Below are 21,858 nucleotides of genomic sequence, written 5' to 3'. Positions count from 1 at the left end.
TTCGTATTCTAAAATAATAATAAAAAAACCATCCTTCTTCTTCTTTCATAAAATATTCTCGCTATTCCATCCTTCCCTTCTTTCCAATCCACCGGCAACGTGTCCCTTTTCCCTCTCCCTCGAGACGTAACCCCTCGCTATCCACATCCTGGGATATTCTAACAACCGGGAATATATTTATTCCACCCCAATTCCTCAACTCCCGATCTCTTCTTTTTCGTGAACGCACCCAATCTCTCATTCTGTTCTCAAGACTTTTAGGGTTTCATGGGATAAACACAAAGTTTCCTGCTTTCTTTCACTAATTTTCTTCAATTTGTTACCTTTCTTGGTTTTTTTTTAGGCTCTTAGGGTTTGCATTTCTTTGATTTCTCCGTGAAATATTCAGTTCAGATGTCTTGTAGCTCTCCGGATCCAGCTAGTTATTGCTCGACTGCTTCCCCTGAGTTGAAGCTCTACCAAGCTTTCATCTTTTCGGTGCCGGTGTTCTTCACCTTTGTTCTTCTGATCTTGTTCTACGTGTTCTACTTGAAGCGGCGGAGAGCGAATTGGCAGTCGCTGAGGATGAGGGCTTCTCATTTGGGCAGGGGAGAGGTCCCGAGAGTAAGATCTGGTTTCGTGCATTTGTTACTGGATAGATAATTACTGATTGATGGCATTTTATTAATTGTGGTATATTTTTGTTGGTTCATGCTTAAGAGTTCGGAGTCGGGTATAAAGAAAGAGGTGAGAGAGATGCTTCCGATAGTCATTTTCAAGGCGAGCTTCTTGATCAGAGAGACACAGTGAGTGATCCTTTTGCAATGCTTATTCACTTACTTTTGTAATGCTAGGAGTGTGCTTTTGATTGGTCGAGTATACCGTCATCAACTCCTAAAATGTCAGCCTATGTTTTGTTATTTGTATCTTCGGATTTTAGCTGGTTCTTGTAGTTCTTGGAGAAAGATGTTTTGTGGCCTTATGGTCTTTACTAATGGTAGTTTTTTTCTTTTTCAGTCAAGAGTTAACATTTTTGTTTGTCCTTTTGGTTAAGTTCCTTGCTTATGCAATATATCAATGAGACAGACAAACAAAGGATTAGTTTGTTCTTTGCTGGTTGCATTCTTGTGTATGTAGTGTATAGAGTTTGGCATCATGGTCTTTCAGAATATGTTTGGGTTGTCATAGAAAATTTTGCAAAAAATGGCAAGGTCTCTTAGGGTGCCCCTTTTTTTTGAATTTTTGTAATGCCTTCTTACAATGATTGATTAGTGACATAAAGGAAGAAGGAAATTTTCCTTGTTGAAATTTCTATATATGCCTGTCATTACTGAGAGAATGCTCGTTCGTGTTGAACGTACTTATGGTATTATATTAAATGAAGTAGTTAGCAATTGATTGTATGTTTGGAAAATCTATTTATTAGTTTATGAGGCCATGGAGGAACTCTGAATTTCGTTCATAGATTGATGGTAGGTGAAGTCTATTTTGAGCATTGATAAAACAGAACTAGATACTGAACAAAATTTGTTTATTTCTTTTTCTAAGTTTTTCCTGGTTTTGATTTGAACAGTTGAGGAAAAAGCAATGGGACAATGATGGATCTCTGGTATGGCCCGAGGTCTCTTCTTTCATGTTCCATTGTCTCCGTAGAATCCACAGGAGTATGATATAGTTTAAATTGGTTATGTGGAATATGGATTATGATAGGATCATGTTGCAGTGCTGCTTTGCTGTTACAGCAAACTGGGCCTCACTTTCATATGAGTTCTTTCCAAGATTACATCCTCTGTGCTTCATGTTACTTATTTTAGACACTTACCTTTAAACCTTCTCTAATGTTCTATATTAGCATTCACCTATCTCGAGTAAGCACTTTGTCATCCTAATATACATACACTTACCTATTCTTAAATGGTGGTAGTTGAAAGGTTTAATGACATAAGAACTTAAGGCCAATGTTTAACGCAGGCAAATTAATAATGGAAGCTTAGATAATGCGAGTACTAGTAACTTTTGTCGGTATTACTTCATGCATGCACTTCATTGATCTAAATATAACCCTTTATTCCTTCACTGTTGCCACCATATCTCATTGCTTTATTTGAAAATTAAGGAGGCCTTATGGAAGAAGGGTGGGATATTGACATCATTTAGGTGGAAAAAGTGGTCAAACTATGAAAATGAAAAATAGGCTATAATAAATATTCTACATGGTTCTTTATTCATACAAAATTTTAAACAACCTTTGATAATTCAATATGCAGAACACCATCTGCTTACATGCCAAAATATCTTAAATGTCTTTATGACTTAGGGTTATAAAGAGCAGCTTCTTTTCAGGGTAAAATTATTCAGTTTGCTGCTTTACTTTTCTATGCAACTCTTTTTTAGCTGTTTTTGAAGTTTATCTAAATGTCTAGATCCAGTCGATACTAGTAGAGTTGCTTATAATGCAAAAGGAGTTGTTAGTTCTCTACTTCGCAGCCTGTCTGAATCAAAAACTTCCAAGATGCCGTGGCACTTACACTAAATGTTCATTTATTCTTTTCATGGATAAGCTAGGAATGGTTGACGTGTTTGCTCTAATGAAGTTGTGGTAAATCAACTACATTGCCACGTGTGCAATTAGTCGATCAATAAAACAAAACGAATCTACTTTATCTAACAAGCATCTCACTTGCAACATGAACCATGAAAAGTGAGGGTGGGGGGGAGGAAGGAGGGAGGGAGGGAGAGGGAAGAGAGAGAGAGAGAGAGACAGACAGACAGAGAGAGATGCATTTCTTTTGTAACAAAGACAAGATATTTTTCTTTTGTCAACAATGTGTTAATGCCTTGGAAGTTTTGTATTCCCCTCAAATCACAATTCACCAATCACTTATGCTTTCTAACCTAGGAGTCCTTATCCTAGTATATTTTCACTTCTTGTGGGACATTTTGCAATTACTTAAATTTTCCACTTCTAGGATTATAATGTCTGATGGCTCATATTGTGTTCTGATGAATATTTCCCCTCCAAGTTTATATTATTTCCTAATTTAGGGTAATCTTGGAGTGTGTAGCCTGTTTGATGAGCTTTAGTGTAGTTCATATATGAGCTCCCCTTTGTATGCATAAGCTCTGAAGCAATCGCACTCCTTTCTAAAGTTTCCTTGTCCAGAATTTGGCTCTAAATAGGTTTAATATAAGTTTGAGAGTTCGTTGTAAGATGTATTCGGTTAAAAATCTTAGAAACACTTGGATGGGGTTTGCCTTGCAGTTTAAGATGAGGAATAACTATTTTATGTTTTTTTTTATAACATTGTTGAAAGCAATATTTTGCAACCAGCCTAGGTGATGACGTATTTGCATCAATCCACTCATCTTGTTGAAATTTAGGATAACATTAGTGCCTCTTCCCAGTCCTTCTGGAAAATAATTTAAAAACAAAGAGAGGAGAAAAGTAGCCTTTTTCTGGCTTTTTGCACCTTGCTGTCAAGTGGCACTTGAAAGACACTTTTCTTCGGCACTTTTCCTAGCATCAGCCATAGTCAGATTTGGCAGCATGGCAGGAAGAGGACAAAGGAGATAAGAGATGGGAGTGGAATGGAGGGGAGACAAACATGGAATTGGCTTCCTCTTTGGCATCAGCCATGATGAGAGATGGGCTGCCTCCTTGGTGCTAGCCATGGTGGCAGCAATATCTGACAGCTAGGGAGGAGAGAGGGTGATTGATGGAGATTGGCATTTATTAGGGCTCTAGAACTAGGATGCTTAAGAGGGAATTGGCAGCTACTTTTTTTTCTTCCTTATCACCTTCATGAGTGATCCATGCAGGTCATTGTTGTCAAACCCGAGTCGTCCGAACGGTTGAACCACTCTTGCTAATGATTCAGCAGGTTATGACTGAATCCATGTTTGAAAATGAACTAACTTGCCTTACTTATCAGATGGCAGTTGCATGATATCGAGCCCAGCAGCTTAACCAGGTTTCGGAACACTGGTTGGAACCATTCATGCATCCTCGACACGTTGCACATTCTGATTTTCGGTCAATAGTAACCTATCAAACCATTTCATCCTATAACGTACAATGATGAGCAGATATGTATATGAGGCGATATGAACATGCTGATTCTACAATAAATAAGTGCATAACTGCATATGTTATATGGTATATATATTGCCTTTCATTTCAATGATTACAAAAAATATTCTATGTGATCTTCACTTTGTTCAATTTTGCTTTCTATTTTAGTCAATGCATACATGGTAATGTATGGCAAAGGTGTTTTTATTACCTAAGCAAAGTGGGGTCTGGGTAGCGAACCTACTTTACCCTCTGCTTGACTTATAATCTAACAACCTTCAAAAGTATCTCGTATGTGTCTAGAAAGCATTGGGATTTATCCTCTGCGTATTGGATACCTTTCTGTTTTGAGAAAATAAACGGATACTTTCTAGAAGCATCCCAGTATTCCAACACATAGAATGCCATATCTGGGTGATATCGTTGCCTTATATATATAGCAGATACAGACATTGATACTCTGTGAAAAGTATTTATGCTTTACTTATTTAAAGACATAAACGTTATAGCTCTTTCATCCTCTATGATGACCTGTGCATGAGTGTCCAAATTCTGCTCCATCTCACTCTGGACAGTAAATGTTTCTGTTAGCTCTCAAAGATGATATCTAATATGGCCATCACAGCTTGCCTATACTCAAATTTATACTTGCTCATGTAAGTTTCAGCCAGCTTTCATAAAGTTTGCTCTAGCATTTTATGATGATGTGCTACCTTTGGGAACTTACCGTCTTTGGAGTGTTCACTGAAAAGAAAAGAAACCTTTTGGACTCAACCCAAAAGTTGAGCAGATTAGACATGAGGATCCAGAGATCATGTTTCTCTAGTTCCATTGAGTATGTTGATTTTCTTTCAAGTCATCAAACATATCATTTGGTAGTGGAGACAATAGCATCTTCAAGAGCCAATGTATGACCACTGTCATGATTTTTTTTTTGAGAAAATTTGCCCTGATAATTTATTTAAAGATTATGACATCCCTTTCAGTGTAATTCCATCCTTTTTCTAGAGCCCACTTGAGTTCATATCTTTTAGGGAAGAAGAACCAAACGGAGGTGCTTGCATATTTACAGCTACGAAGTGAGGAACACTGCCATACAAGTTTTTCCCTTTGTGTGAGTGCATTACAGCCATACAGGCTACAAAATAATTTATAAAAATTGATCACTTTAATTGTCCAAAACTAAGCTTAAGCCGTTCAACTCTTCAATCCAAGCAGAAAAGGAACATATGGCATGTCTACAAGCACAAAAAGAAAAGTCTGATCTCCATATAAAGTCCATCTTATTGCCTTGCAGACTGCAAATGTGATTCTTCTAAAATCAACTTCATGACTGCTTAGGAGCTGAATGATATGATTGCATCACACTGGTGTAACATTTGCAGCTAGATTTTTTCTTTTCTATTTTCAGGCAGACCTAATGGTAAAAAAACCATTGATATTGTGTATCTACATGATTAATTATGCTCATCCTGCTGTTTCGGAATGCCCATAATAAGGAGTATATGTAGTAAGGGCACAGAGGCATACTTTAGTAACACTACATATCATACCCAATTAAATGTAGTCATGCCATAGAGGTTAGTATTATCAAAGATACAAGGAGAAGCTAGGAAAGATGGGGACAGGAAGAATAATTAAACCGTTCACAGAATTTGCATGGATTGAAGAGATCCAACCAAGATAGTACAATTGTCTGCAACGAAGACCTGAGGATTCCTTTCCTCAATAAGAAGAGGTACTTGATTTGTGCTCTGAGGATAAAAACAAAGGGAGAAAGACCTTAAGTAAGTACGTGGTGGACGGTTGTGAGAATATACTCAGAAAGGTGGGTAATGACATCAAAGACAAATCTTAGTTGAAATGATTGGTGGAGAAGCATGTATAAAGCAGACTCTATGGTCGGGCCAAGGCTATATGGTCAAGGCTTGGCTTTTGTTTCTATAGTACACTTGTCCTTTCACCACCCTAGTTCCAATGACGAGCACTCAACAGATGACTTCTATATGTTACACATAAATGCCACAGAGTGAACTATATGTCCATCAATTTGCCATCTCTAATTATGTTATCCATAAAAGCCACAACGTGAACTATATGTCCATCAATTTGCCATCTCTAATTGATCTTCATCATTTTTCTATTTGTTGAAGGTACATTAGCAGCCTTATTCACTTCACGGATGTTGTTATTCATAATGCTCTTAGAAAACCATTACACATGTTCTGAAGAGACAACACCAGCTGCGTCTTAGCTATTTTCCCAGACCTTTTATTCATCTACAAAGTCTATTCCTCTACAAAGCCTTATTCAGTACTAAATCATGTTAAGCATCCTTTTCCTTTGCTTCTCACCTTTGCAAGATGTTGGCATAAGCATGCATCATTTTAACACCAAAATGAAGGCAGTGTTAATAATTTAACTGGAAGTTCCAGAATATAGGGAATGTCTTCTTTTCTTAAAATCCAATTATTTTTATTGTTCTTTCACAAGCACAGTTTATTTGAGAAAAAAATCCACAGGAGCTTCAATCCAAAAGCTCCATTTATCACAAACTGCCCACTCAATAAGCTTGGGGATTTGTTCATTTCTTTTCCAAATGTTTCTGAAATACTCTGAGTTACTCTAATATTCAACTAGATGTTTGAAACCAAGGCACAAGTGACTAGAAAACATCAACTCCCTTAGCACTTGGATAAAAATATTGTGAAAATTCTCGTTAATATGATTTAAACTAAATACATGAATTTGCAATAGGGACTGGGAATTAAGTATTTCATTCATCATTTTAACCCATTTGGTTAAATTCTGATCTAGCATCATCTCTTCTGTTTGGTTTTATGTCTTCTTGTCATCTTTCAAGGAAAGAAGCTCCTAATGCCAGCTTCAGCATAACTCTCACAAATGCAATTCAAGCTCGACTGGAAAAACCTCAGAGACTTTACCCAGGCTTGAGATTTTCTCATTTCAAGCTCTAAATGAGCAGATGATCATTCCTCTATAGTAAACTGCTTGAAGAAATTAGTTATTGTTTTACTTGTCCCTTTTTCCAGAAGGATGATTTAAACTGTGATACTTTCTGGGCCTCAATAACGTATGCTTCATTGAAAATTGCTCTTTATAAATCTGAATATTATTTAAGCAAGTGATTTATTATTTTCAACCATTTGCAGATGCCCATCAGTTAGAGGACTATTTGTTGCTGCATGTCTCCTTGCACATGTGGTGATTATTTCTCCTTTCTGGTAAAATTTTACCCAAGATTTGAAGAAAGTGGTTTAAAATTTTGATACAAAATGAGAGTTTAATTAGGAAATACATGAGCAAAAGATCAACAACTTATGTGCAAGTATGTTCCCACAGAGTAGTCCAACTTCTAGCGAACCATAGCTTTTCGTTTCATTCAAAACTATATGCTATAAGATTGATTAATGCTGGAGTATATTCCACGCTTTCTGTTATCCATTCTTAGTGTCATCCAGTCGCTGTTACCCTGTGCATTAGTTTAGTCAGCATTCTTATTGCCTTGTGCTGAAATGTCTTTTAGAGTCTCACTCTTGTGCTTTTCTGTCATCTTCGGCTTTCCCCATATTCTATCAAGATCACCCGTCATACCCTTCTTTGATGTCAGAACCTGCTTTAAAGGTATTTTAGGTTCTGAAATAGGAGCTCGGTATGCGTGTCATGCACTAGATCTCCCTTGTGTGGTTGTTTCTACAAAGCAGTACAAGACGAAACCTTTCACACAAAATTACATCCTGAATCTTTACAGTAATGCTGTGATGTCCTTTCCTTTCCTTTCAGCTTCATTTCGTTCCCAACAATCATTCTCCACATCCTTTATTTCTTCCTCCTCAAAGATTATATTGTTTTCCAGATGCTCTGTATGCTTAGGGGACTACCGACCGAATGACAAGCTTCAAAGAATACCTCAATGCGGACACACATTTCATGTAGGCTGCATCGATCACTGGCTTGCCACTAACACCACCTGTCCTCTCTGCCGAGCCTCACTCCTTCCAGTGACGAAAGCTGCTGAGACCAACCTCCCACATCATGAAAGCCAAACCACTGGAGAAGCTAACCTGCAAGAACAATCCTCAGAGAGGCTCATTGATGAGAGAGTTGCTCAGCATGACATTGAAGCAACAGAAAGGCAAAGAGATCTTGCTAATGAGGACTGCAGCCATTTAAGAGGAGAAGAAGAATGTAGGCATGATGGGGAAGTATCAATAGCAGTTAATTGCTGAAGCTCATGGTAGTGTTGAGGGGGAACTAGGAGTACAGGCTGCCTATGATGCAAGTGCATTTTCATTTACTGGGGCATGTTATTTAATTGTACTGAATATACTAGTACTATTGATTTTACATGCTTCTAATAAAGCGGATTATGATTTTATAAATCATAAATGTTTGGATTTGTTTCGGTACTTTATATATCTCTCTGAAATGTAAATTCAAGATTTTTTTTTATTTCAAATTTCACATTTATTCTCTACCATCTCTATCTCCCTCCCTCTCCTCTCTATCTCTGAAAGAATCTTAATTTTGAGATTCTGAATTTGTGAATCAAAGGAAGCAACATAGCATAATTTTGGAAGTTAAACCTCCAAGAATGCGAATAGGTGAGGCATTTTCCTTCACTAATTGGACAAGTATACTCATAAATGTATGCAAATTCTGACCACAGGTTCCCATGGGAAATTTTCGGCGAATTAGTACATCTTTCAAAAGGTACCAGTACTTTCCATCTTTAAGTTCTGATCTTCTTGGCCGATTTCATGGTGCAACTCGGTGCAGTCAGTGGAAGATAACTACAAAATGAAATTGGTATTTTTTTAATTTGATTTGGTGCAATTTCTCGCACTCCTTGCGGTAGCGGTTTCCGAAAAAAAAAAAGGTTAGCAATCTTTTTAGATGCACTAGCATTACCACAATAATAAGACGGATTTTCTTATTAGCATTTACTAATGAATTAAGCTTAATAAAAATGTCATGAACACAATTTTAATGGCATGATTCAAAAAATTAAATCATAAGTAATAATTCTACAACTTTTAAAAAAAAAGAAAAAAAGATTGTATCTCATTTACAGGGGAGAACTTGCAGTGCTATCTGTAAAATGCTGACATTCTGCTGCAAGATATGTCAGCTCTGATCGCCAGCCTTTGCATCATCATGTGGCATTCTTCTTTCAAAGTGTACTTCTGGATGAATGTAGCCCATTGCCACCAAAGAGAAGCACCGCAACTGGATACTGAGAAAGGTTGAGCTGCCTGTCTGATTTGTTATCACCAAGTGGAAGAGTGTGATCTATTATTACTTCATAGGCATGTCTCTGTGTTAGGAGATCATGAACTAAATGCAAGTCTAATGCGCACACACAGAAGCTTCAAATCAAATGTATTTTCTATTACGAAAAGAATAGATGGTAAGAAGAAGGACTTATCGGTTGAGACGTGATTTCACTGTTCTTAAAAATAGATCGCACTCCTCGAAGAATCAATCTCGGTGTAGCAAGTAATGGTGGTCTATTCTTCAAAATACAACAACTGGGTCACTCCAAGCGTACACAGAGAGGAGTATGAAGATAAGAGAAGATAAGGGTTAAACTTTAATAAAAAGAGAAGGAAGAGGTGTATTTTAAAGTTTACCAAGTTGTAGCAGGTCCCCCCGTGCGCGATGATCAAGCACGACACGCTCGGTTAACACGTTTTCGGATTAAATCTGCCAATTTTGTCTTGGATCTCTATTGGGCTCGTGCACGCATGGGCTACTACTTTCTTTGCTTTACCAAGTTAAAAGGTTGAAGATTATATAAAGACCATTCGAATTTCATCTCTTTCCAATATGGAACTAAAAAAAAGTACACAAGACAGAAGGACAAAAGACAAAAAAATGGTAGGCTTGGAATTTTGAATACTCCAACATTTTTCACTAACTAGAATAAAACATGAATTACCAATAGGACCTGCGTCTGCAGGGTCCAGTTACATTCCCATTATACTTCTAAACAATAAATAATAAAAATAAAATTTGAGCAGACATAATTTTTTTAAAAAAAAATCTTTCAGCAATTACCAACTTCCTAGATTCAATGGGGGCATCTGAGAAATGAATACTTTGGAGCCTTTAATCCCTCTAGTAAGTAGTAAGTATCCAACATTTGTCCAAGAATTTTGCTTATTTTCTGAATAGATTTATAGCCATGTTTGCAGCCTTCAAATATGCAGTTTAATTGTCTAATAAGTGATTTTGAGAGGAGAGCCTTCTTATACAACCACCCCACATTACTGCTGATTGTTTGTTTAAATAATGTTTGTATGTAAACTGCCAACAATCCTACCAATTGGTTATGATATTATCGAAGAAATTTCACGGACATGAATCATTTTCACTGGTCGTATTCGGTGGGCATGATTCATCATATATAATAAGACATAGAGATTTTCATTTTCTTTTTATGGCTAAACCGAAAGATTCATACCCATATAATAATACAAATATATTCGATAAAATCAAAAAATAAAATATCACGAAATTGTAAAAAAAATAGTTTTAAGATTACTCATCTTTGCCAAAAAAAAAAGCCACTCAATCTAGTCGGCAGACCTGCTTACCTCACGATAAGTATGAAATCTTTCCTTGATGGATATCTTCGTGTCGATCTTCCAAAAAATTTTTGTTTGGTACTTATATCCTTCTATTTGTGAGCATCATAACAAGGCCTAGAGGAGGAAGCCTTTCATATCACGGCACCTCACGTTTGTTGTCACTGTTCTGTTCTTGGTAGTGTTTTTCCACGCGTTCTCGGTCTTAAGGTGGCCAGTTGTCCAGGCCTCAAACGTAGGTCGGCTAATGGGGTGGTGTCATGAGATAATGACCTGTTTGGGCCCATCCACACTAACTTATAAACCTTAGACGTCGTTATCTACATGGCTGAGTGAGCCCTTTCTTTTCATCTACCCTATATTCTATCAAAGTTGAAGTGGACATTAACCTTGTATTGGTTAAAACGACATGATGACTCATAAAAGAGAATGGGCAATAAGCTAGCCAAGAAGCAGTCCTAGATGCTGCTGTCTCCATTTAGCTACTGCCATATAGCCATATATCAACTCCAAATATTGTTATTTGCTTGCTTAAATTTAAGGGGAAAAACTAAAAACTGGGTGTCTACATTTGAGGACACATATCTTGCAAGGGTTTCTTAGTGGTAGTTGGGGAGGGTAAGGGTAACTACTATGGAAAAGGATATACTTGGCTGAAGTTAATCATCACTATATTTGCTCTTTTGAGATTTCTCTACTCTCTCTCTTTCTTCTCTCTGTAGCATGTTTGGCATTTTACTGTAACATGACAGGCCCATCACTTCAGCATGATGCATCATAGATTCGGCTTAATAAATTAACTTGTGCACAATTTATTTAAAAGAAACGTTACTTTGTTGTTGTTATACTAAAAAAACATATATAAACTTTGTTTATATTTACACTCATTATAACGAGCGAGAGAGAGAGAGAGAGAGACTATTAAAAAATATCCCTATTTATTTTAGAGATTCTAATCTCTTCCCACTTTTTTAAACCTTTGATGTCGGCCATCAATATTCAACAAAATAAATAGCATGTAACTCATCTTTTATTCGGACTTATTGATATTAATACAAAATTGATAAACAATCCATGTTATATTTAATTTATCTTCATCAAATTTATCAGAATTTGTTCAAACTAAAAACTAATACATCCTTTTTGGTGCAGTTATTTCTCATTATGATAATTATAATGATTATTATCTGCTTGATATATTATTTGATCTGATATTGGAGGAATAAAAATATAATTGTTATAGCAGCCATTATTAGCGGCTATCATACAAAATAACAAAAATATCAATAAAGTAAGTTACTATATGATCATGCCATTTTAATAAAAGAACGATGAAAAGAATTTATTGCAACTTAAAATTCCATTATACAAAAACTAAAACAACAACTAAATAGTTAGCAATGGTCATTTATTATTTTATTTGTGTGCGCGCATGTGTGCCTGTGCGTGTGGATGTGTATGTGTCTGCGGGCATGCGCGTGTGTCTATGTCTATGTGAGAGAGAGATCAGGACTCGTGTGTGAGAGAGACGCCTGTGTGGGAGAGAGAGATCAACAACCTAAAAGCCGCTCAATGCATTTATAGCTAGAAAGATACGTAGTATTTAAGGCCCATTGGGCGCCTTAATGCATTTGGATGCTCACGTTGAAACTCATTATAATACATGCATTTGGAAGTTGGGGCCTTAAGCGACCATCTCGGGCGTCTAAAGATTGAGCCGGCTCTGAATAGCTCTCGTGTGTTAGAGAAATCAACAGGCCTTGTGTGTGTAGAGAGAGAGAGAGTCCATGTGCGCACACGTGTGAGAGAGGGATCAAGAAGCCTAAAAAAAAAAATCATTATAACGGCCGTGAATTATATGAGGATTATTCTAAAATCACGGCAAAATGTATTATGTGCATATTAGTAACTATATTATATTGTTAAAAAAAGCAAAGATTGGATTTTTTTTCAGTTTTGAATTTGAGGACAGGTCCTGGGAAGAAAATTTCCATCACCCACAAGAAACCGGGTATTCTGTTTTCAGTTATTCTCCAACCGGTATCTCTCCAAGAAGAGGCCTCTTTGGAACCCTAATCCTCACGCGCTCCATTTCGTGCGTCCCCTGCCTTCCTCCGTTCCTTCCTTCTCCCAGTCCTCCAACAAGAGTCCAATCTTTCTTTCTTTGTTTTTTTTCTTCTTCTGATGTTGATGTCTCTGCCTATAATTCCAATCTCTTGGTCCAATCCCCCATGTTTTGAAAACCCTACCCCTCAATTCTTGGTCTGATTCCAAATCCCCATGTAAACGTTTCCAAATTTTACGTCCACCAGAATTTCTCCGAGTTGTCTTCCAATTTGATTCGAAACCCTGGTGAAATTTCAGGTAATCCATCCTAACCCTTGTCAAAGCTGGGATTTTTATGAATACAAGGGTAGCAAAGAGAGTTGTTGGTATAAAGCTGGGATTTTTATGAATCCGAGCTTGTAAGAATTTGGTTTTCTGGATCAAATGAATCCCCCTTTTTTTGGTAAATTCAAATTAATCCCTTCATTCCACCACCAGAATCCTTCTGAAGTTTTCTTTCAATTTTATAGGATAACCCTGGGGAAATTTGAGGTAATCCATCCCTTCTCAAACCTGGGACTTCTGTGAATCAGGGGTAGGAGAGGGAGAGAACTCTTTAATAAATAAAGCTGGGATTTGTTATGAATATAAGCTTGAAAGAATTTAGCTTTCTGTTTTCAAATTAATTCCTAGATTCCACCACCAGAATTCATCGGAGTCTTCTTTCAATTTGATATCAAAACCCTTGTGAAATTTGAGGTAATTGTTCCCAACCCTCCTTAAAAGACCGAGATTTTTATGAATCAGAGCTAGGGGAGAGCCCTCCATCTCCAATGGAATCCCAGCCTCCATCAGGGAACGTAGTCTTCTGCTGCGTTTCCAAAGGTAACAGAATCCTCCACAAATTCAGTGGTTGTGACCCCGAGCTTGAGGCAATAGCCGAGCGCTGCCTGGAAAAAAGCCCAGCCCTGCATTCCTGGTACTCCCACACTGTCGGCTCGAGGACCTTCAGCTTCCTAATGGACGGTAATTTCACTTACTTTGCCATCGCCGACCCGAGCACTGGCAATCTGGAGACCCACCGGTTCCTCAAGCGCTTCCGAGATAGTTTCAAGGCCTCCAAGAATGGATTCCAGGATGAATTGGTTCCCGTCATTGGCCGCTTGATATCTTCTTTGGAGAACATGTCCCGGAATCAGGCCTCTGACAGTGCGTCAACTGATGGATCGACAGATTCTGCAAGGATTCTTCTTTTAGGGAAGGCGAGTGGGAAACATGATAGAAAGAAATCAAAGGACAGGGTGGTTGAGGCTGAAGATGGCAGCGAGGATCGTAACGATAGGGGGATAAAGATCGAATTGCCTCATGAACCGGCAGGCGGTGGTGTTTCTTTGAGGAAGAGCCTGAGCTCGAGGAATCGAGGGCCCCAGCATACACGAAAATTATGGTGGCGCCGTGTGAAGATAGTGCTTGCCATCGATGTGTTCCTCTGCTTGGTGCTGTTTGGGGTCTGGTTGGGGGTCTGTAGGGGTTTCCACTGTCTTTATTGATGATGGTGGGATTGGTTGGATTCAGAGCTCAGCAAGGTTGTTAGCTTCGAGCAGAATGCTTTATGAATATGGAATCCTGCAGTTTTGAGGGATGGAGGATATGGAAGATGATTCGGTTGTTTGTGAGAGCTGAGTTTTGTTGATGCTTGATGTATATATAGTTTTCATACCTTTCTATGTGACAGAAATGTTACAAGTATTAGAATTGTGATATATATGGCTTTCTTTTTCGCTCATTTTGTGGGTGTGATTTCTTTAATGATGGCTTTCTTTCTGCAACTATATAGTTTTCTTTGTTTGTGATACTGAATACCATTGTTGAAGAGATCATGCAGGGGTATTATCATAGGCAGCATCTAAATGGTAACTTATCAACCTATTAGAGTTCATGCTTCCCTTCCTATAGCATTTGAAACATTGCCTTCATTTAGGTGTACATGCCAAGAAGAAGACAACGACGACCAATAAGAAGAAGAAGAAGAAGAAGAAAGAATATAATCAGTTCCTTCACCAAATAATTGCTTTTACTGCTGACCTTAACCTCTGCTACAATTAATCTTTTTCTAAGTTCAGTGCTAAGGACTTTCGTACAGCATCATGGCCAGGTTCTTCTAATTTAAAATTTCCTCTGTTATTTTCAGCAGACTTGGCACGTTTTCAGAATCCAAGATGTCAAATTTCAGCATCTACTCATGGAAGTTTGAAATCTTGAGTTGCCCTGTTATTGCCATTAGATTTATTGCAGAAGGTCTTTTACATTGCATTGGAACTTTACGTTTTTCCAATTCTTTAGATGTCACTGCACTTTTCACCATCAGTGCTCTATCACCTTGCAGTGTCTTCCCTTCGACATAAAGTCAGCTTCCTTGAACTGCATTTAGCAGTCTGGGAAATGAGTTGCTGAATCTAAAACCATTTCATACCTGATCACTAGGATTTTCAGCTTGCTGTAAGTGTTTTATCATTGCTGTTAAAGTTTGGATATCTCGAGCCATGGTTAGGGTTTCTTTGAATCACTTTTCTCACGTGATTAAAATTTGGCTTCAATCATGAAAATTTTGCTTAGCGGTGTTTGGGGTTCCAGTGGTGGAATAAGAACTAGTCAGAAAGTTGGGCTTTTGTTGGAATTCAATGTACTTAAAAGCCCACAGTTTTCAAAGATTTATATGTTGCAAGAGCTGTGAAAGGCAAAATCAATAGATGTTTGACATGCATATGGTTGTACCTTATTGTGTGATGCAAAGGTTGCAAGTGTTCCTGAGAAATACAGAGTGGATGTCTGTGACTCTCTCTTTTGCTCAAGTTGTGGGAGTGCATTCACCTAATGATAGCTTTCTTCCTAAGACTATTTAGTTTTCTTCCTTATTGTTTTAGCTTCCTATTAGTCAGTTTTCTTTAGTTTTATGATACTTAACACCATGGCTGAAGAGTTTAATACAATGCTGTGAAGATGGTAACATATCAATCTGCTTTAGAGTTCATATTTTCTCAATCACCCGTTTTTTTACAACCTTTATAATTTGATTGCATGAATTCAGGTATCAAAAGTAAAAAAGAAAAGAAAAAACATCGGCTACTTTGTCTTTGCTGCTGTCCCCAAGCTCATATTGCCTCAAATTTTGTATATTTGAAGGTTCACCAAGTCAGCTTTAAGAAATTTCCTATACCCACATTCTTCTATGTCAATTGCCCCCCTTTCTTTAAAATAATCACCTCTGCTATAGCATACCTCACATGTTTGAAATTTCTTTGCCATCAAATTTCAGGCTAAAAATGTTTTGCTTTCTTAAACATTTGTTCCACGTATCACAGTAATAGTTCCATCACCTTGCACTATCCTTCTCCGGACACATCAAAATCAGCTACCTTACACTGGGTGAATTCAATTTTGGCTGGCGAGGATGGGTTTGAAATTGTCTTGCATGTGGTTGTTGAAAGTTCAGCTTTCCCCTAGTGCTTCTGTCATTACTGTCTTCAGCTGTCTTGAACTGCGCTGAAAGTATGGTTGTAGTTTGAGCCACTTCCTTTCTGAAATTTATGTTTGGCTTCAACCAAGATATCATACCCATTTTCTGTGGATGGCTTGGATTTCAGAGTTTATTTCAGGAACCACCATATCAAAAGACAACCTTCTCTGAAACTGTTTCTTGATTGGCTATCACCATATGAAACTGCATAACAAATGACGAGATGTTCTGCAGGCATAATCTTCCAACCTTGGAAGATTATCACCATATGAAACTGCATAACAAATGACGAGATGTTCTGCAGTCATAGGAGCTTCGGTTGCTCCTATGACTGAGCTATCTTTTGGTTACTTTTGCGGAACTCATCGACGATCTACAGATCATAGTAATCATGTGCTCCTGTAAAGTCATTTTTTCTGGGGCTGGCATAATAGAAGGCTTTTTCTTGAGAATGTTTGCAGATATAATCCCTGTCAGAAAAATTTTATGATGCCATTTGTTGGCTCAGAGGCCCCTTTATAAGGTCTCTTACGAAAATCTTCCATTGATGTAGAGGCTTCTGCTGAAGGCAAATCTGCTGATTTGCTTAGAAGGACTTGCCGTCATCATTTACTCTGACCCAGTGGGTCTTTGATTTGTCGATCCAAAGTCCTCAACGTACTGCGAATAATAAGTCTCAATGGATGAGAAAGATCACCGGCCACAAACACATGTCTCATTCTCTCAACCTCGATCCAGCTACATCCGGCTGGCTTTTTCAGATCCTTGGCCTTCATTAGTCTACGGACCTGCTCAACACCATCCCACCTCCCATCTGCAGCATAAATGTTTGACATTACCACATAGTTTCCAATATTCCCAGTGTCAACATCAAACAAATGATCTGCAACCAGTCGCCCAACTTCCACCTCTCCGTAAGTCTTACAGGCTCCAAGCAGTGTACCCCATAAATTGCCATTAGCTTCACAGGGCATATCCTTAATGAAATCGTATGCTTCCCTGAAGCGCCCTCTTCGAGCAAGAAGATCCACCATACAGGCATAGTGCTCCATCGTGGGTTCAATGCCATGATTCTTACTAATGGATTTGAAGAGCTTCCACCCTTCATCTACCAGCCCAGCATGACTGCAGGCTGAAAGAAGGGAAGTTATGATAACATGATCTAGCTTTATATCCAATTCAACCATCTGAGAGTACACCCCAAGTGCCTCTTGTGCCATACCATGCATTGCATAGCCACCAAGCATAGCAGTATATGTGACTAGGTCTTTCTGATAGCTCGTTCGAAAGAGTTTGTAAGCATCATTTATGCTTCCACATTTTGCATACGAGTCGAGGAGAGCTCCTTCCAGGTGATCGTCTCCAAGAGAAGCACGGATTATGTAGCCATGGCACTGCCTTACCAAGTGAACAGAAGCCAGACGTGCACAAGCTGCAAGGATGCTCATCATACCAACATTATCAGGCTTCATTCTTTCGTGCTGCAACTCATGAAAAAGACCAAAAGCACGATCTATGCAATCATTCTGAGCATAAACTTGGATCATCAAATTCCAGGTGGTTACATCTCTCTCACACATCTGGCCAAAGATCATCTCAGCATCCTCCCGGCAACCATGCTTCAGATAGCCAGAGATCATTGTATTGCCTGTGATCACATTCCTTCCTGTCAAGCTCCTGAACATTCTGAATGCATCATCAGTGCTCCCACACTTTGCATATGCATCAAGTATTGCATTCCCAACAGTCATTTGGCTTGTGAAGCCAGCTCGAAGGGAATAAGCATGGGCTTCTCTAACCTTTTTTATGCCATAGAAAGCACTTACCTGAAGCACACTTAAAGTAGTTACGGGGTCAGGTTGAATTCCTTTGAGATTCATTTGATTCAACAGGTCCACAAATTTCTCCCATTGTTCATTATCAGCATAAGCTGAAAGCATTGCATTCCATGATATCAAATCCCTCTCTGGAATCCCCTTAAAAGTCTTCAGTGCATTGTCTAGTTCGCCACACTTCCCGTAGAAGCTAATAAGTGCATTTCCTGTGGATGCTTCTTGGCAGAGCAAAAGATGCCGCAATATGTAACCATGGATCTTCTTTCCCTCTCGTACATCATTTAGTTGAGCACACACAGGAAGCACACCAATGAGAGTGATCGAATCGGGTTTTATTTCACTAGACAGCAATTCATGAAACAAATTTATTGCCCTTGAGAGCCATCCATTCAAAGCATACCCAGCAATTACAGTGTTCCATGTTACTAAATCCCTTGAATGCATTTGCTTGAAGATCGATTCAACTGCTTTCATGTCTCCCACCTTCGAGTAATGAGTCAAAAGTGCATTACAGACAGCAAGTTCCACCTCCAAGCCACACCGCAGTGCATAACAATGGAGTTCTCTTCCATAGCACCACCCATCTTCCACAGATGCACAGATGGGAAGAATATTAGCAACTGTAGCATAATTAGGCTGCCAACCTGACAATAGCATCCGACAAAACAATTCAAAGGCTTCACCAAAGAAACTACCATCGCAGTACCCAGCAATCATTGAATTCCATGAGATAACATCCTTCCAAGCAATGAGACAGAATGTCCTAAAGGCATCATTAATGATACTACCACACTTCGCATACATCGATATAAGTGCATTTCCGACTAGAGTATCTGAATCCAATCCCATCTTGATAACAAAAGCATGGACGCTTTGCCCCGCCTTCAGAATTTTTAGTTTTGCGCAAATGGGAAGAATGACTGCCATGGTTACTGCAGTAGGCTTAACTTCCTCATCACCCATTGCATGGAACAAATCCATTGCATCACCATAAAGCCGGGCACGAGCATAGCCCGACAATAGGACGTTCCAAGCGACCGAATCTCTCCAACGCATCTCCCTGAAAACCTGACAAGACTCACTCAGCATGTCAAATCTAGCATACATGTCCATTAGCGCCTTCTCGACTGCCACAAATGTCAAAAAACCTCCCCTAACAGCAAATGCATGGAGTGTTGCTCCAAGTCCAGCATCATGTATTGCCCCCGAGGATTTCACAACCGCTGCAAGCGCAAAGCTATCTGGTCTCAATCTGGCGTTCTGCATCCATTTGAATACTGACAGTGCCTTGAGGTATTGGTGGTCGGTGGTGTAGTTCTTGATCATGGTATTACATGATTTGTAGTCTGGTACAAGCATTTCATCAAGCAGCTCATAGGCGCTAACTTGATGGCCTTGTTCGCTACAGCTGGCAAGTGAGCACAAGAGAGAGGTCTGTGGCTTGGGTGGCAAAGTTGCAGGCCTGACTCCATCTAAGATATAAGATATCTTTGCTGAGATGCGTTTGTTAACGGATCTCTGGAGACAAAAGAACATCAATCTGAGACTAGATACGCTGTCGGTATATGGTGGAATCATCAAAGAGAGATTATGGACTGAGGCAAGGCAATGTTGTTACCGATCTTTGTTTGCGATATCTGAAACAAGTTTTAATTGAACGTGTTTGCATCCATGAGACGGCGTTCTGTCCGGGAATGAAGCAGATACGAGGATTGGAAAAAACCTGGTACTTGCCAAATATTCTTTGTGGGGAAGGCATAATCCAAGAATTATTATGCTCGTCAAACTTGCTCATAGCATGCACGTCGATTTCATCGGAAGGTTGTCATAAGTTGTTTCTAATTATTTATACTTTTTTCCTTCTGCTTCTAATTATTTATTCTTAGTTTTATGTTTTTTTATGGCCTTCATGCAAAAGTTATTCTAAAACTGTGGCCAACAAAAATTAGAATAGTTTGTGGTAACTATTTATATTACATCAGAAAAAGCTATTTTTATAGATATAACTTCAGATATTGTCATTTTTCTTATTTCTAAACCAACAAAGCCAAAAGGATGGATGGAGGTAGGCATAAATGATGGATTTATCTCAAGAGTGGTCTATGACAACTTTTTCCTTGAATATTTATGATGTGAGTAAGTTTGACCGGCATACTTCCATGTTTCCACCTTTTTTGGTTTTTTTTTTTTTTTTAGGGGATAGGGGAGATAAAAACTTATGCCTAGTTTTAAAAAGTTACTCGGGCAAACATAAAGCTTGGAATAAGCTTGTCGTCGCTTTATTCAACAAAGTTTGGTAGGCAAATGAGCAAAGTTGTTTATGTGCTAGTTTGAGTTAAGCTCACTTGATTAAGAAATGAGCGAGCGAGAGCTCAACCTAGCTCTTTCAAGCTTGATTTGAATTAGCTCAAAATATTAATATACACATAATTTATTTTAAATTATTTTTTATATATTAATATAAATTATATAGAATAAAATAGATTTAAATTATAAAATTAAAATATAATTAGAATTATTGTTTCAAACTATCTAAATAAAAGTCTGAAATGATCTCAAAATTTTATTAGATCTTGTAAACAAGCTATTCGTGTATATGCCGAGCTCCAGTCAAAATGAAATGCACTAGCTCAAAATTGGCTCAATTACAAAATGAGCCAAGCGAGAGCTAGAGTTATGCCTCACTCGGCTCACGTTCAACTCATTTTCACCATTGAGAGTTGTGACCAAATGCGGCTTAGAGGATTTGTCTACAGAGAATTTGCCCATGGAGTAGCCCAGGTGCTTCTTTAACTTAGAATAAGGGCTACTAGTATTCTTCAGCACCACTGCAGTTTAATTTCAATAAGTTACTCTTTAGTTAGATAAAAGGAATTAAAATAGTAAAATTGCTCCATTATGATATAAAGATTATAAATTTGACATACAAATAACATCCTCTCCATACATATCCTTTCCAAAGCCTACAATGAATGGCTGACCAACCTATTTTTACCATCTACATAGATTAGCTTAAACCATGACCAATATAGCAGTTTTTAATTGCCAATAAGTTTTTTTAAATTTTGATCAGAGGATTGGCCTTGTGGCTGCATCTTTATGCGTAGGTAAAGATTGGCAAGAAAGGATCATCAAAAACCTTGAGAAAACGTATCACCATAGATCTTTTCTGGTCTAATCAGAACATAATATAACTTAAAAAATTTCTTATCATGAACAAAATAATTGCGTAAAGGGAATGGTCATCCATATTCAGAATATCCTGCTGCATTTTGGAGCGGAACCACACAATTACATTAAAAAAAAAACCATTTGAGATTTCACAACCCATGAATCAGATAGTGGATTATCAGCAAGATGCATTAACTACATAAATAAAGACGGGAACAAGCCAATGAACTAATGCTCAAGAGCATGCAGGAGAATGCTCGAGGAACTACATAAGCATTATACTCTGTTTGGAAAATGCAAACCCAATGATGCAGCTCATCCCGGCTATATCAGACATTTCCATTTTTCAAAGAAATATAGAATGAGAACAATGGCAAAGTGTGACAAATTTAAATTTTTGAAATTTAGGTGATAATCTCATGTAGCTTTCTTTTTTTCCATGCTGGAAAACCAGTAATTCCGGGAAAGCTCCAGAATGATCTCTATTTGTCTGTTCAGTTGTCCACAACTGGGCATCCAAACTCAGATTGGCTCATGGGAGCAGCATTTGGTTGGCCTGAAGTGGAGCTAAAATAAGTTCCTGCAATGGCCCAATTTAAAGAGCAAAAATTGCCAAACTTAACACCA

At 38.2% G+C, this 21,858-nt stretch overlaps 3 protein-coding genes across 6 annotated transcripts; 2 read left to right on the top strand and 1 right to left on the bottom strand.

Annotated features, from left to right (window-relative positions):
• The first annotated feature begins 59 nt into the window (after positions 1-59).
• On the top strand, positions 60-8,485 carry LOC103711072 (RING-H2 finger protein ATL58-like). 4 transcript variants are annotated; one of them, XM_008797061.4, is made up of 4 exons: positions 60-603; positions 700-785; positions 7,225-7,276; positions 7,929-8,040. In XM_008797061.4, exons 1-4 carry the CDS (start codon positions 394-396, stop codon positions 7,962-7,964), a joined length of 384 nt encoding a protein of 127 aa, XP_008795283.2. In that variant the 5' UTR covers positions 60-393; the 3' UTR covers positions 7,965-8,040. The 4 variants fall into 4 exon arrangements, with proteins under 4 accessions (XP_008795283.2, XP_008795284.2, XP_038986730.1 ...); XM_008797062.4 differs by having other exon boundaries at positions 61-603; positions 7,225-7,296; positions 7,929-8,320; XM_039130802.1 differs by lacking the exons at positions 7,225-7,276; positions 7,929-8,040 and adding an exon at positions 1,553-1,600 and having other exon boundaries at positions 64-603.
• Positions 8,486-12,617: 4,132 nt separating this feature from the next.
• Positions 12,618-14,494, top strand: LOC103711071 (phytolongin Phyl1.1-like). The gene has a single exon (XM_017843782.3). The coding sequence runs from the start codon at positions 13,542-13,544 to the stop codon at positions 14,256-14,258; it is 717 nt and encodes a 238-aa protein (XP_017699271.2). The 5' UTR covers positions 12,618-13,541; the 3' UTR covers positions 14,259-14,494.
• Positions 14,495-15,709: 1,215 nt separating this feature from the next.
• Positions 15,710-20,128, bottom strand: LOC103711103 (putative pentatricopeptide repeat-containing protein At5g08490). Its single transcript, XM_008797104.3, has 2 exons — positions 19,679-20,128; positions 15,710-19,578 (listed from the first exon to the last, which is right to left on the bottom strand). Exons 1-2 carry the CDS (start codon positions 19,853-19,855, stop codon positions 16,831-16,833), a joined length of 2,925 nt encoding a protein of 974 aa, XP_008795326.3. The 5' UTR covers positions 19,856-20,128; the 3' UTR covers positions 15,710-16,830.
• Between the last annotated feature and the right edge of the window lie 1,730 nt (positions 20,129-21,858).

Source organism: Phoenix dactylifera, chromosome 10 (genome assembly GCF_009389715.1).
Source record: "Phoenix dactylifera cultivar Barhee BC4 chromosome 10, palm_55x_up_171113_PBpolish2nd_filt_p, whole genome shotgun sequence".
NCBI lineage: Eukaryota > Viridiplantae > Streptophyta > Magnoliopsida > Arecales > Arecaceae > Phoenix > Phoenix dactylifera.
Note: the sequence above shows the minus strand (reverse complement) of the source record. Positions and strands in the feature narration are given on the sequence as shown.